The 16083-nt window shown below is 34.7% G+C and overlaps 1 protein-coding gene across 1 annotated transcript in view; it reads left to right on the top strand.

Moving 5' to 3' along the window:
• DPY19L1 (dpy-19 like C-mannosyltransferase 1) overlaps positions 1 to 15844 on the top strand; it is a 44782-nt gene extending 28938 nt beyond the window's left edge. Inside the window, exons 13-23 of the mRNA XM_086467673.1 lie at positions 1368 to 1427; positions 3946 to 4026; positions 4802 to 4903; positions 5656 to 5727; positions 7164 to 7213; positions 8250 to 8274; positions 9395 to 9514; positions 10945 to 11119; positions 11922 to 12021; positions 12770 to 12895; positions 13951 to 15844. Coding sequence (XP_086323799.1) covers positions 1368 to 1427; positions 3946 to 4026; positions 4802 to 4903; positions 5656 to 5727; positions 7164 to 7213; positions 8250 to 8274; positions 9395 to 9514; positions 10945 to 11119; positions 11922 to 12021; positions 12770 to 12895; positions 13951 to 14107 — 1068 coding nt within the window. The 3' untranslated portion in view covers positions 14108 to 15844. The remainder of the gene's footprint in view (positions 1 to 1367; positions 1428 to 3945; positions 4027 to 4801; positions 4904 to 5655; positions 5728 to 7163; positions 7214 to 8249; positions 8275 to 9394; positions 9515 to 10944; positions 11120 to 11921; positions 12022 to 12769; positions 12896 to 13950) is intronic.
• The last annotated feature ends 239 nt before the right edge of the window (positions 15845 to 16083 follow it).

Below are 16083 nucleotides of genomic sequence, written 5' to 3' on the forward strand. Positions count from 1 at the left end.
AAGATAATTGGAGAATGGGTAAATGCTAATTTAAAAAGTCGTGTTTTTACACCAAGACCTCTTCATAAGAGAAATTCACTTAAGTCTCAGTTCCCTTGTTTTTACAGCTCTCTTCTTTTTATAAAAATATAAAATTTACCACATAGGATTTTTGACCAGAGTAATTGTAAAATAAGAACATGAACATGTAGGAGTCTATTTTAAATGCTTCTCTTAATTGTGAAACTGCAAAAGCAGAACAAATTACTAAAACACATATAACAATGGTCTAAGACTATTTGAAACTGCTGAGTCATACTGACATGTTAGTGAAATTATTCACTGAACACTCATCATCTCATCATTTGCTATCTTAATTTTTTCTTAAATAGGAAAAATAATCCTCAACCTCCTTCAGTCTCGAATAGTTTCTCTTAAGGGATTTATGTGCATAGGAAATAGGAGGTTGTGTGAACAGATCTAGTTTAGCATGCTACAAATCATCTCCATTTATGATTCTTTTTGCCTCTCCTAGAAGCTTTGGGTAAGCTCAGTGATTTTTTATTTTTTTTTTTTACGTTTGTTTATATTTTGTCCATCAGCAGAAGAGTGGTAACTTCTCACTCATGCTAACAATAAGCTGCCTTGGCTGCTGGTATTTGCTGTAGTATAGTTTCCTTGTTATAAACCCACTCTAGTTTCTTGTAGCAGCTTTTGAAATCTTATAGTAAGTACAGGTACATTGAGTTTCCTGCCTATTTTCTTCTTTGGAAAAAATATTTATTGTTTGTCTGTTATGTGGGTGCTCATAGCGGCCTCAGTCTTACATATGGACTGGGTTTCTGAAAGCTTTTTAGGTTCATTCTGGTTTTTTTAGTTACATTGTTCATCATATTAGCTTAAAGTGAGTCTTCCTTGTGTCATAAAATGAGGAACATAATATGAAACAGAAAAATACCAGTAACTCCTCCCATTCCCCATATTCCGTTGCCTTGTTTGAAAATTGTATTATGCTGACAGTAATTTATTGCTTCAGATGTCTCTTGTCATTTATGGAAGGAGACATAATTCAGTTTCCCATTGGCTTTGATTTAAAGAAGCTTAGAACTGTGTAATACAGAATCTTACTTGTTAAGGAGAAGAGTAGTCTTCCATTAATTGTATATAAACTGCAGTAAGGGTTTTTATGTTGGCATATTTTGCCAGTGCGGGGTGAAATCACAATATTATATATTAATTTGTATTTCAGGTTGTATTAATTATGGAGAGTTTTTAATAAATAGTTGTGTGGTACAATAGGCGCTCAGCAAAACAAAAAATTCTGGGGTATTGGAGTATCTTGTTGTTACTACATGTTACCTGAAAATGTACATTCATTTTATTGTTAGGGAATTCTTGAACTGAGTCCAAAAGTCTTGAAAAGCAGCAGAAGAGAAGTCTATATATGGGTAAGGAATTTTCATATATTTAGCATTTCTGAGCACTGTGACTTTTTTGTTTTAATGAAATACAGAAATAATTTCTGGTTAATAGTTGAAAATCAAGAAGTATAGCAGAATTACTCTCTTTAATAAATTGTCCATATTGCTAGAAATTAATCTTAAATTACTGAAAGAGGAAAAGGAGCATAAACATACATTTATACCAGAAAATTGAAATAGCCTTCAAATGGCAACACATTTAATTTTAAATTCCCAACTTAAACATATTTACAAAACCTAAGATCTGTATGAAAATCCCTTTTAAAATAAAGGACAATTTAGAAAAGGCAAGTAAAAGGCAAACAGTGCTTGCAGAAATGGAAATTAAGATACTGCATTACATATTCACTAAAATGTATCCTATATAATTTTTTTTTAGTTTTTTTTTTATGACAACAGCAAGCAACTTATTTGATAAGGAAGCAAGTCAGAGTAAAACACTGTAGAGTGTGTGGGTGGGGTTTGAGGGCAGTAGAAGTCATGTCCAATCATGGAGGACACTCCCAGAACTATGACAAATAAAATATAACACTGTAGAAAACATGAGAAGCAACTTGCTGCTTAAGACATAACATTAACTTGTAAAAACACTTGAAATGGGAGCCTACCGAGACTACACCTGGCTTAAGACGGGCATTCTTACCTATTAGCAAAACTGGATCAAATTCATACAACTATTGTACAGGAACTAGAATATAAAGGAATTTTAAAAATATATTTATAACAAACTGCACTGCGCATATAACCTGCCAATGTAGTTAGCTGTGGTACCACGGAATATGGGAGCGTAGGCAAATCTCGTGTCAGTTTTTGAAAAGGAGATCCAAGGCATTTGTGGAACTGCAGACCAGTAAGTCTAAGTTTTGTAAAAGAATAAAAACTTGTACAGTGATGAAGCTGTTGAGACTGTGTGTACATACAGTATAATGAGATAGGTCAAATACAGCCTCTGTGAAAGGAAGTCATGCCTCGCAGATGTATTTTTCTTTGAAAGATGTAGGTAAGGCTGTGTGGGTGAATGTAATGCACTTGAATTTCAGAAACTTTTGGGGGAAGTTATCTAGCTGAAACTATAAAAGAAAATAAGCTCTGTGGGATAAGGTGTGAATGTTAGAAGGTAAGAAACAAAGGGTGGGATTAAATGGTAAGTTTTCAAAAGCTGACCACCACCACCCTAAGTATTTAGGATCAGTTATTCTATATACATAAGTCCTTGCCACTCAGCAGAGAAATATTGGTATTCTTGTGAAAAGTTCTCTGAACACATTGGTTCATTACTGAGCAGGCATCAAAAAGGAAAGTACATGATGGAAGTCATGGAGAAGGAACTGCAGAGGAAGCAGAAAATATTTTTTTTAATTTTGTAAACACATACTTAGCATCATAAATATTGCATGCAGTCTCAGTCAATTGTGTCTTAATTAAAAAAAAAAAAAAAAACACCAAACAAAAACCAAAAAACTAGACTGGCTTCCCCCAAAATTACTACCATCAAATTTGAGTAGAGAGGGTATGAAGATAATTATTACAGTAGAATTGCTGAATAGCTGAGACTTTAAAATAGGTTAGAATTCTACATCTTTTAAAATAAAAGGTAAATATGACAAAGCAAGTGAATAGAAGTAGGATATAATTATAGTTTATTTAGTGCTCCTTATACTAGCAGCAATAAGCTTATAAGAAAGATACTGTGGAAGCAAATAAAAAGAGGCATTCAGAAAAGGATTAGATGTCTCCTAGGTATTTAGACTCGTTTGCAACCATTAAATGGGATTATTGAATGCAACCCGTTGTCACATAAAAACTCTGGTTACATTAGGGTAAAGATCATTTTGTTATATTCGCTCTGAAAGTATCTGCTGCTGGTCCCAGATACAAGACACTGAGCCAGGTTGTCCTGTTCACTTGATCCCATTTTATAAAGAATTAGATAGATTAAGCCACATTGCTAAGAATTTAATCATTCTGGTACAGGAATAAACATGGTATGTAATTAAATGTAGTAATTGTACATACTTTCTTTATATTTCCTTCAAGTTCTAACTTGAGATTGTCTTGAGAAGGTACTATAAATAAAGATTTGAATTACCGGAGTAGTACAACCTGATAATATGGAGAGGCTATTGGTGGGAAATAATCACTTCACACTGGTGTATGCAAAGCAAATGGAAGTGACAGTTAGGCTGCCCCTGTTTAGAGTTAACTTTGGTACCTCCTCTGCTACGGTGTGTGCAGTGGTACAGCCGTAATGTAAATCAATTGCACAAAATAATTTCAGCTGTAATAGAAAATACCAAAAAAACTTAAGAACACCCTAATGTACTGAAATTTGTGAAGTGTAATTGGTTAGAAATTACTGTACTTATTGGTGATAAATAGGAGAGCTTGTAACTAGTTGATAAGTTTAATAAGCCTTTTAAAAAAGAAAATGTTCCTTTAAAGGTTTGTTGAGACATTTATTTCATTCTGAATACATTTTTTTAAGGTCATTGAAGGATGTGCCTGGGTATTTGGGACAGTCACCTTGAAGTACCTAACTTCTTTAGTGTTTGGAATAGCTGATGATGTAAGTTCTCTTATCTGAGTATCTGGTCGATGTCTTTCAAGAATTTTTTAATTGTTAATATTTTCATTTTGGCATCTTACTGATACACTTTCCTGAAATTCCATGATCTGTTTTGCAGAAATGGGAGAGGGATTGCATATTTGCTTTCTCATTCATTATGTATTGTCACTTTGAGATGTTATTGCCAAAGTTTAGATAAATGTTTGTACAAAAATATTTGTACAAAAGTTAGTAAATTCTCTCTGTGTGCTTTTAAAAGTGGATTTATAGAGCTTTGTTTATTTTGGATATCATTTACCTACATCTTTTCTTTATTTACTCAATTTCCTAGTTCACTTTCCTCTGAAGTTAATTAGGCAGATTTGAAATGCTTGTTGTACCTAGGACTCCTTGCTTCACTTCAGCCCCTTTATCAGATTCCATTGTTAAAAACCTATCTGCAGATGTGCATCAAGGAGCAAGAGATAGGAAGCTCATGTCTTAAAATATGAGAATGTAAAACTATACTCTTATTGAACCCAGTTGCAATGATAACACCTTTTTTTCTGCTGCTTTCTGCTTTTTATTTAATACAGTCCAATCTGCATAACACTCAAAGATGTAGTTTAATATAGCAGAAAGAGATTTTTTTTTTTTTTGGTGCTTTCGTAACAATATTGTAAATGTATAAACTTCTAATTAAAAATATTTCTCATATAAATTTAGAGTACTTTGTTGTGGAAAACAGAACCAGTTTTGTTTATTACAGCTTTTTTTTTTCTGTGTATCCTACCAGGCCCATATAGGAAATATATTAAAATCTAAATTTATTGGCTACAAAGATTTTGATACATTAATGTATACCTGTGCTGCAGAGTTTGACTTCATGGAAAAAGAGGTAATTTGATCAAAATAGATGATTTTGGAAGAGGGAACTTTTTGTTTTATCTTAATTTATATCTTAAAATATCTGAGAGCCATAACTTCTTACTGCCATCGTAAGTTCAAGTGCTTACTCATGAAGAGGCATTAATGAACTTAAGCTAAATTTAACTGGTTTTATTGCTTTTAAATGAACTAAAACCAAGACAGTGTTTTGATTTGGGATCTAAGAAATGTTCTTGCTTAAATGAAAGAAGTGCTTGCTCAGGGGTAAATGAAAGGTTACAGTTCTGCAAGCTTAATATTTTATGTGGCTGTCAGTAACTGGTTTTGAGTATATGGAAAATGTACTAGGAGCTGCAAAGATCTTGTGTGGTAGATTTAGACTACAGAAGAGCATTGAAGCTTCTTAAAGTGGCGTTAGTAGACTTTTTTTAGTTCATCAGTATTTAGATACGTGTTCAAAATGTTTATAGGTTACTCAGCCTGTAGTACTCATATTCAGATGAGATACAATCTACTTTTAGTCTTTGGATGGCTTGCCAAAGAACTGAGAATGATTTTTCTAATGACCGTAGTATTATGACCTCTAGTGTGATTGCTAGGTTGAGTTTAAATTTTAGTTTCTTTAAGCTTGCTTTGTTGCTGAATGTTTAAATTTACATTTTACTCTTTAGGAAGAACTCCTTATATCGTTTTATTTAGAATGACCGTTGAAGTAATTATAGGTGAATGGAAAGCAATTAATGCAGTTTGTTTCCATTGTAGACTCCAGTAAGATACACAAAGACTTTGCTATTACCAGTTGTTTTCATGGTTTTTGGGGTAATTATCAAAAGGGTAAGTGAACGATTTAGTGAATCACCTTTACCTTGAACTTACTTTTTAGGGTTTTTTAAAGGGATCACTACTTATTTTGAGATGGGAAGAAGTTAGTGTGGTGGGTTAGTCTTGGTTAGCTGCCAGGTACCTGCCAAGCTGTGCTTTCTTTTCCTGTCCTCAGCAGTACGGGGTCGGGGGGAAGAGTTGAAGAACCTCATAGGTCAAGATAAGGACAGAGAGGTCACTTGCCAATTTACTGGCATGAGCAAAAGAGACTTGAATTGGGGAAGATTAGTTTAGTTTCTGGTCAATTAAAAATAGAGTAGGATTGTAAGAAACAAAAGCAAAACTAATAACACCTTCCCTTCATCCCCACCCCCTTCTTCCCAGGCTTGATGGGTCCCTCCCACAGGCTGCAGTTCTTTAAGAACTGCTCCAGCATGGGTCCTTTCCACAGGGTGCAGCCCTTCAGGAATGGCCTGCTCCAGCATGGGTCCCCCACAGGACGCAGCTCCTGCCAGAAAACCTGTTCCTGTGTGGGCTTCTCTCCGTGAGCTGCAGTTCCTGCTAGGAGCTTGCTTCTGTGTGGGCTTTCCATGGGTTGCAGCTTCTTTCAGGTCATATCCACCTAATTTGGCATGGGGTCCTCAACAGGCTGCAGGGTAGATATCTGCTCCACCATGGTCCTCCATGCACTGTAGGGGGAAAACCTACATCGCCATGGTCTCCTCCACAAGCTGCAGGGGAATCTCTGCTCCAGTGCCTGGAGTGCCTTCTCCCCCTCCTTCAGTGACCTTGGTGTCTGCAGGGTTGTTTCTCTCCCATTTTTCTCACTGCTCTCTCTTAAAGCTGCTGCACAGTGGGTTTTTTACCTTAAACATGTTATCACAGAGGCACCACCGGTGTCACTGATGGGCTCAGCTTGGCTGGTGGTAGATCTGTTATGAAGCTGGCTGGAACTGGCTTTGTCTGATGTGGGGGCAGCCCCTGGTCTTTTCTCACAGAAGCCACCCCTGCAGCCTACCTGCTACCAAAACCTTGCCATGTAAACCAAATACAGTTAGATAAAATATAGGTGTTCAAAAATATTTGCTTAAAATTCTATATTCTCCTCATGTAGATTTTTTTACAAAGGTCCAGTCCTGAGTCAGTGGTAAAAAATTCCTGTCACTTAGCTAATGAGTACTATAACTGAAGTTTATAACTGTTTTTGCAAATTTGATTATGTACAATTGTGTAAAAACAACTTACAGTTTACACAGGAACAGATGGGATAACTGCTAACTGCCTGGCTAATTAAACATCCTCGAAAAGAATTTTTAGCTGAAACATTGCATGTCTTTATCTTAGCATTACCTCAAAATGAGATTACGCAGGTGTAATTTAATTTAACAAATGTTGAAAATGCTTCAGAAAGTTTATTCACGCTTTTTGTTGGCTCTTGTTTTCTTCAGGCAATTAAATATCTTATGTGGGCCCTACCTCAGGCAGGCCACAGTGAAAGGTAAATATTGTCGTCTTTGTTAATGTAAAACCGAATTTTCTGCTAGAAGTTTATTTGATTTGCTATATGCTAAATCATTCAGAATTCTACATTATGTTGGTCCTTTTCGAAGGTTAAATTATGTATAGTTCAGTAACTGAATGGCTTGGATGTGCTATATGTAGTATTGTTATAGGATGTTAGCTGCTGAACTTGGTTTTAGACATCTTAACCCTCTTACCCCCAGATTTTTTCTATTTAATCATTTATTTTTCTGCTCTGTTCCTACACCAGTATTTATTTATGTGCTTATTTGTTTTTCTCCTATAAATAGTGAACGCGAATTCTTTCCTCCCCATTATTTTTTTTGCACGTTATAAAGATACCCGAGTTTCATCTTTAGGGAGAGATCCCAACTGTATTCGTTTTATTTTCTAAATATCTGTAGTATATGCTTTACCTGTCACAGCCATTTGGCATCACTTGTCAATGCTGTGCTCAAGAGCAGTTAATTTGTCCCATTGAGTGTTGTCATTTCCCTGTCATATCTTTTTGCTTCCTGTTTGTTGTTTTTTTTAATTGTCACTGATCATTTCAGTTGTTTTTGGAGAACAGCAAGTATACATGATTTTCACTCTTTTCACCCTTGTATTTCCCTCTGAGAATCCAAAACCAATCGATGTAGTACCTGAGTAAATGACTGACACTCTGGTACCACTGCTCTGCCTCTTTTATGTTACTGAATTTTCGTTCTCTAAATAAGCTGTGCTGTATATGAAATAATTCATTGAAGTAATTAAAAAAAACTGCTAAAATTAATTTTCAGATTTCCAAATAGATGTGTAGGGATTGAGGAGGATAGTTACTGATTTGCAATATACTTCAAAGCTTATTAGAGAGGGGAAAACAGTCTGTGCGGGTGCTGACTCATGCTTACTGGATTAGTTCAGTTGTCTAGAGCCACTATATGTGACTTCAAAGTAAAGCCAGTGCTTCTGTAGTACATTAACAAATAATGTGATTTTCTGTTTGTGGTTTGTTTGTTTTTTTTTTCCAGAGAGGAACATTTTAACCACGGTGAGGTAAGGTTCTTTTTCTGCACAATCTTATTCATGTGTTATTGTGAATATAGGTTGCAATGTTATGGTCCTGATACATGGTTTATTTGAAGGTAAGTATTTGTATCTTTTATTCCCTCATCTTAATTTGGTCTGGTACATCACCAGAATAACTATGGAATGTTGAGCAAAAAAAATATACTAGCTAATGGTGGGATGGCAGTGCAAGAGAGGAGTCTTTTGGGCTTTTGCTGTAGCAGTACAGAAAGACACTGAAATTAGGCTGGACCTTCCATTTTCCCCGTATAGACTGAGAAGGAGATTGGTTCCTTTACCGGGGTTTCACATGACAGATAATGTTAAAATTCTGATTTGAAATATGCCATAATTAAAATAATTTTAAAAATTATGCAAAAAATATAATTGAATGGCAGCTTGCTTATGTGGTTTCTTTATTTGCAGTTAAGTCAGCAAGGACTGTGGAAAAACTTTAACAGCAGTTTATTTGTTGTTTGTGCTGTGAGAGAAATCTCATGCCATTCAAAATATGATAATCATATAGATAGAGGCATTTTTGCAATCACTGCTTTTATGATTTACCACAGCACTTCCACAAGTAACGTAGATTCAGTGTTAGAAGTGGTGAGTGGCATCTCTCTCAACCTTTTTAACCTTTTTTGAGAAAACTAAAGCAAGTTGCCTGGAGTTGTGTGAGTACTGAGCATAATCTTATTTGATTCTTTCATTTCATGCTTAGGTATTTTAGGTATTAAATATCAAGGTCTCCTCACTTCTATAAAGAGGTTATACAAGAAATTTTACGTATGTTATTGCCCGTTTATGTTTCAGGATCTTTTGCATAGCTAGCCATTTCTCCAGCTCCTTTTGGTTCTATTGTTAATGGTTATCCTTCCTGGTCCATACCTTAGCAGTCTGCATACACTTTAGGAAAAAAAGTAACAGAAAGTCCTTATCACTATATGGAATGTGAAGATCTTTACTTGGCTTGGACTCTTTTTCAGACAAGTGTGTCACTTAAGTTATACTGAAAATGAAGTTGTAAGTATGAGCTGTTTAAGACACAAACGAAAAGTATGCTAATATTATGCTTTTGTATGGTTGGTTGGTTTGTTTGTTTTTGCAGCTGGTATACCATGCATTGCAGCTGTTGGCATACAGTGTCCTAGCAATTTTAATCATGAGACTAAAACTGTTTTTGACACCACATCTATGTGTTATGGCTTCCTTGGTGTGTTCAAAACAGGTAAGGTCTTTTTTTAATCCTGTAGCTGTCCTCAGTACATACAGTATTACCCAGATATTTCTCTGCAAGTGCTGAATCTGAGTGTACCAGTTAAAAATGAACCAGATTATATTGCCTGTCAAAAAATACGGTTCCATTCTCTCTTTTACCGAAATCAAGCAAATATCTTGTTTTATGCAACTTGTCCAACTGCATTATTATATGAGTTAATATGCTGTGTATTGAGCTTGAGCACAGGGAGACATACACTGTGATTTTCTTTGACTTGAAAAGCCATGGAACTTAATAAAGAATTCCCAAGTTGTAACATGTTCTTGAAGTGAGATTTTTGCAACTGTTGGTAAAAAGGAGATTTGCTTATTTAGAGCTGCATACAAATAAATCAATTTATCTTCATGCTTCCAGACCTGCACAGTGGTCAGGCATATTTGGTGTATTAAGTTTCCATGGATAGTATTGCTGTTCTTGCTAGAGTGTTCAGCAAGTCTTTTGAGGATGAGAGTAGAGTACAGTGTGTTTTTGGAGAAGTCGCTTGAGATTTTTAATATTCTAAAGTAGTTTATGGTTAGTTTATAGCTAAGATAACATATGCTACCTAATTGTTGTAGTCAGCCTAGTGGGAGGTTTCACTGTGAAACTTTATTTTATCATTTCATACTTTAATTAAAACCCTGTAAAGGTACTCTGAATGAAATGTATTTATTTAGTGCAGGTTTGATAATTTTGAAATGTGAAACCTTACTTCTAGTTAACAATAGCTTGGAAAGAAAAAAGTAATTCATACTTCGTCTTATTTAAGATTTAGGTCAGATATGGATGAGATAAAATGTTCTTGCTCAAACTAAACTTCAACATAACAAATTTGGTGGTACTTCTTAACTACCCATTTCACATATTTATGAGTATTTGCTTAGAGGCTTCAGCAAACTATCTTTAGGAAAAAATGGAAAGGCCGTCTTCTTCAGTTCAAGAAAGGGAAGAGTAGGATATAAAGCAGCATTAACCTTCTAGCCCCAAAGTCTGCTTTTCTGATATATTTTCAGAAGTTTGCAGTACAATGTAGAAACTCTTGATGTAAATAGATAAAATACTGTAAAAGTGCAGTTAGCATTTTTGAATCATCATTACTTGCAGAATCTGACATTTGAACTACAACTTTAAAAGCTGTGTTAATGTCAATTTCCTTTTTTGGTTTTTTTGGGGGTTTTGGGGGTTTTTTTTTGGTTTTTTTAGAATTACAAATATAATGCCTTACATTGGGTAAACATGAATACTTATGAGGTCTCACTGCAGTTTATTGGAGAAGCAATAGCAGAGACACTTCATATTATAACATATGTTAGATTCCTTATAGAGAAATAAAACCAAATTGTACTGCATAGAACATTACAGAATTGTTGTCTAGAAATTAATCAATTCTTGCATTTCAGTTGTTTGGATGGCTCTTCTGTAAAATCCAGCCCAAAACATTGGTCTTTGCTATTTTAGCATTGATGGCAATAGAAGGATCAGCAAACCTTCAAACTCAGTGGAACATCATGGGAGAATTTAGCAATTTGCCACAGGAGGAACTTTTAGAGTGGATAAAAGTCAATACCAGACAAGGTAATTTAATAAAATATGATGTTCCCTGTTTACTGTGAGATGTAACTGTAGAACTTGGTATGAATGACTTCAGAGGTATTGCTACTGTCTGTGGCTTTGCATTGGGACTATCCTAAAGCCATGGTTTAGTCACACATACTTGTCCATAGCTATCTCAAATTAAAAACCACTGAAAGCTTGCTTTGTTAGGCTTCAGGCTACAATGTGGAGGTTCCAGCCACTGGTGTAGTATTTCTACAACTAAAGTGTTTTTGCAAAGTCCAATTAAAATGGGTTTTTACTTAAATGACACTGATCCTGTATGTGGATCTATGATCATCATTTTGCTACAAGAGAGTTCAAAGTACGTGTGTTGTAGTTGCACCCATTCTTTTGCTAAAATGAGTAAAAGTGTCAGAAAACTAGCTGGAAACAAAGTAGTTACCTTTTTAGCATGAAAAGACTTTCTAGCCAAAGTGGACTGAGATTTTATTGCTCATTTAACAGTGGTGCAAGAAGTGACAAATAAAAACATGTTGTCATAATGACTATTTTATTCTACCCATTCAAGATAAATAAGTTGTATTAAATATCTGTTCTTAGATGTTTAGAGATATAATGACTTACACTGACTTCAAGTTTTTTTAAAAAAAAAAAAGTGGTTTTGTGCATCTCCTGTTGGTGCCATGTGACGCCTTTTCAAAAAGAGTACCTTACCCTCTCTGTTTTTCTGCAGCATTACTGTTTAGATACTTGAAGATTGCTTCTCTGCTTTTACTGCTTGATTCTTCATTTCAAACATGCCTTTCATTCTGTATTTCAGATGCAGTTTTTGCAGGAGCAATGCCTACAATGGCAAGTGTTAAGTTGTCTACACTTCGTCCTATTGTAAATCATCCTCACTATGAAGATGCAGGACTAAGGTAAACTTCGAAGTTGGGGGTTTGTTTTTATTTGCTATTAATTCTCTTAATGTTGGTAATATACAGTAGGAATGGCATCATGTTATATTGTAAAATTCGTTAAAAGCCCATAGTACTTGATTTATTATTTTAGTCAGACTGAAAACGCAGTATTTCTTCAGGATCTGTGTTGATCAGAAAGGATATGCTGTAGGATAGATTGGCTAGAAAATGAACAGATTTAACAATGTCATGCTTTGCACAATCAAAGGCTTATATTACTGGGTAATATAAACAGGATCATGGTTTACAAGTGATGATTTTGCTTGATTCAGCATAGGCAGACATCAGGTCTTGCACTCTGCATTTAGAAAAGTTTCAACAAAGGCAATGAGTATGACGTTTTTGCAGAGACCAGGCAGATGATTTCTTCTGATCACCTCCAGTCCAAGCAAGGTCGTTTTTAGCCTTGACTATTATGTGGTGAAGGCATTGATTTGACATCTTGACATTTTCTGTTCACAGTAACTCCAGGTTTCAAGACAAAGTTGTCCCCTGCCACAGAAAAATCAAAGCACTGTATACATTTTTCTTGGAATCATTACATTTGTGAAGAAATAATCACGTTAAAGCAAACGGCACTATTAATTTAAGCTTTGTTTTAGCCTAGTTGTCTTGTGAAATAAAAAGCCTTCCTGTCCAGTCTAAAGTTAAAGCTTACATTTTCATGCTATGTTACTAGCTAACTTTTATATTTCTTTTTTTGAAGGGCCAGAACTAAAGTAGTGTATTCTATGTACAGTCGAAAACCTGCAAAAGAAGTAAAAAGAGAATTGATAAAACTAGGAGTGAATTACTACATTCTGGAAGAGTCATTGTGTGTAAGCAGAAAAAAGTGAGTAATCTCTGCCTTTCTCACAAGAGTCATACACTGCTCAAATATGTAGTCTAAGATTCATATCAAATAGTAGTTTTGAAATGTTGATCTGTGCTTTATTAAGTGTCCATTTTTGTCCAGTGTCTCCAGATATTAATAAGTATAATTAACTTCACCTGTATTAGCAACCTTGTGGTCTTTCTGTGCACCTGAAAAGCTATGTTGTGTGTATTTTTAAACTTCATTGTAAGATGCAGAAGGGATTCACAAATTAAGTCATTATTCTGTGATGGCAAGAACAGATATGTGTGTATAATGAAAGCCTAGTATGAATAAAATGTGTGGAGTAAAAGATAGTTTGAGCACCAAAATATTATGACTGTTGCTGGTCATTGAAAATTTTGTCACATTTAAACTGTCTTTAAGAAAAAGCTGTGTGCCCCCCTCCCCGCCGCTGCCACCCCCTTCAATTTCTCTTTTTGGCCTTTGGAACACAACTACTTTTGGATTATTTTTTTTGGTTGCATTTAGAATAAAATGAAATGAATCTGTTCTGTTTCTTTGCTGTTATCTTTGACAAAATTAGGAAATTCTCAGTAATTCTACCTTTGCAAGATAACTGTAGAGGGAATTATGTTGGTTGCATGCCTTAATAAAAAACCAAGGAGTTACTACTTTTTTTTAAAAAAAAGATGGTTTGTTGACTAAGTTTTCTTTAGAAATGTTAGTGTGAACATCACCCTCATTTTACAGGAAGTTTTAAGGGTCCCTGCTAATGTATACTGTATAATTTGAGTTGTTTTGGATGCTTCCTCCTACAAATTAATTCTTATTAATTATGTAGCCACAAAAGCAGATAATTTTTACAATTCTCAGTACTATTTTTTAAATTACTGCTATATTTCTTGATTTTTGTAGTCTGATAAGAATTTCTAGTATAAAGATAAAGTTCAAAAAAATGTAAATGTCACAGTCAAGTATTCATAGCAGGGGTTATAAAACTGAGTTCAGCAAACTGTATGTTTTTTGATGGCATTTCTTCATTTCTGTTTTCATATTCATGTGTTTTCTAGGCCTGGTTGCAGTATGCCTGAAATTTGGGATGTCGAAGACCCTGCAAATAGCGGCAGAATTCCTTTATGTACCCTTATGAGCAAGGATTCCAGGCCATATTTCATTACAGTATTTGAAAACAGCAATTACAGAGTCTTGAAGATTCCAAAGGAATAACGTTTCAATGCAAAGAACCATCGGTCCTTCAACTTTTTAAAGTAGTAACTATAAGAATTCTAAATCAGAAATACCTTTTCTACTAGACTTAAAATGGAAAAATATGTATTTTATTTTTTACCATTTTAAGTGAATTCTGATTATAGAAATATCTTAGACCTAACAGTTTGGATTTCTATTTCAGGGTCAGTCCCTTGAGATTTGCTATGCAAATGATTATGTGTTTGCACATTTTATTTAACACTGATCCAAAAAGAGTTAAAAGTATCTATGGGAAGTAACTTCATTCTCAAAACCAATGCTATTGTGAAATGGGACTGTCGGAATGTCTTAGCAAAGCAAGTTTGTTTAAAGCTTTGGTGCTAGAAGCTAAGAACAAAGGAATGGTGCTATAGCATCTGGCATCACATTTCTTATGTCACTTTCATTACCCATCTCTGTCTGGACAAGGTGATACTAGAAATTCTCTTAAAAGTCACATAGCTTCACTAGTCATGTCTGAAAGAAATAAATCTTTTTCTTTGAGAGGATTAAGAACGTTTGTCATTTTGGATCACTTAACACATGCTTTTAAGCTTGCTTTTGAAATGGAAAAGTTTGTATGCAGACTCGAAACTTCATTATTTAGGTGCATGTTCTTAGAGTCTTATTGGTATTACAAAAGAAGACTAATAAGGGTCATATTTGCAGTGAGCAATAGTTTAGCTTCTCCATGTCCAAGGAGTTTTAGCATTCGTATGCATTCAAAATAAGCTGGCATAATATACAAGAAATTTTTAAGGGAAAACGCTTTATTCAGGAAAAATCTGTCATAGCCTTAGAAAGATACTAAAATAAACCCTTCTCTGCCTTAACTAGACCTTCAGCGCCTAACTTGGTAAGAACAACTTTCAAAATTTATGCCCTATTTTCTTTCCCCGTGTATTAGATCCTGCCTGGATTTTGTCATCAGCATTAAAGAAAAATGAAAGTATGATAAAGGATATAGTCAGTGGTGTGGATATAATTGCTCCAACAATATTAGACTGGTTTTGCAGTTTTTCTGTCATCTTGGTGTCGTGCCAATATTGTGGAGAATAAAGAATTTAGAGAACTTGCTTTCCAAGATACTCAGTGCAAGGACACCCTCTAGCCGTTCAACTGACTTGGTAGAATTTTTGTATGTTTATTGCCATTGGGAGGTATCACAGTAATTGTGATTCTACGGTATAAGACTTTTAAAGTCTAATGTTTCTCTGTATATCATTCATGTTTCGCTTTTGTTTTGGCTTGGTTGTTTTGTTCAGTCATCAGTCTGTTGATCTAACTGGTCTTTTTAGCCCTGATAGCATCTAGCAATACTAGATGCTATAGGAATAGCATCTGTCACTCCTCTTAAGAGTATCGATCACATGGGAACCTGTGATAAAGTAATAGTGTAACGACTGATCAGTATTCTAAGACTTCTTATTTTTTTAAAATCTTTTATTGAGAGGGCGAGGGAGAATGGCTGAAAATGCATTCACTTTTTAACTTTTACAGAATAGATTTTGGAAAAATTTCTATAAGGAAACTCACAAAAAGGGCTTTTGGGAAGTCACTTTTTAAAATGTTAATTGCATTCAAGGAAGCAGGAAAAAATCTTTATATAAACATTGTGACTAGTGTTACAGCACAAAAAGGTACTGTATTTTTATGAAGTTTATGCCAACTGTTGACATGTACTTATGTGGTTAAATAAAAAAGATGGAAATTGTTCTCATGTTTCTGATGGATGTTACATTTCTGCTCTTATGTCTGTTAAACTGAAGTTTAATACAGTTGCCACAACAGATACGATTGAAGCTGAACCCTCAACTCGTCTCTTTGAACTGGTGTTAATTCCAAATAGTTATTGTCATCTACTGTTAAGGTGATAAAATCTAGTAATGGAAAAATATGAAGTAAAAAATGTGGTTTATGATTGTGGGGAAGAAACATGGGAATTTTTGAATTGG

Source organism: Leptosomus discolor, chromosome 7 (genome assembly GCF_034619465.1).
Source record: "Leptosomus discolor isolate bLepDis1 chromosome 7, bLepDis1.hap2, whole genome shotgun sequence".
Classification (NCBI taxonomy): Eukaryota; Metazoa; Chordata; class Aves; order Leptosomiformes; family Leptosomidae; genus Leptosomus; species Leptosomus discolor.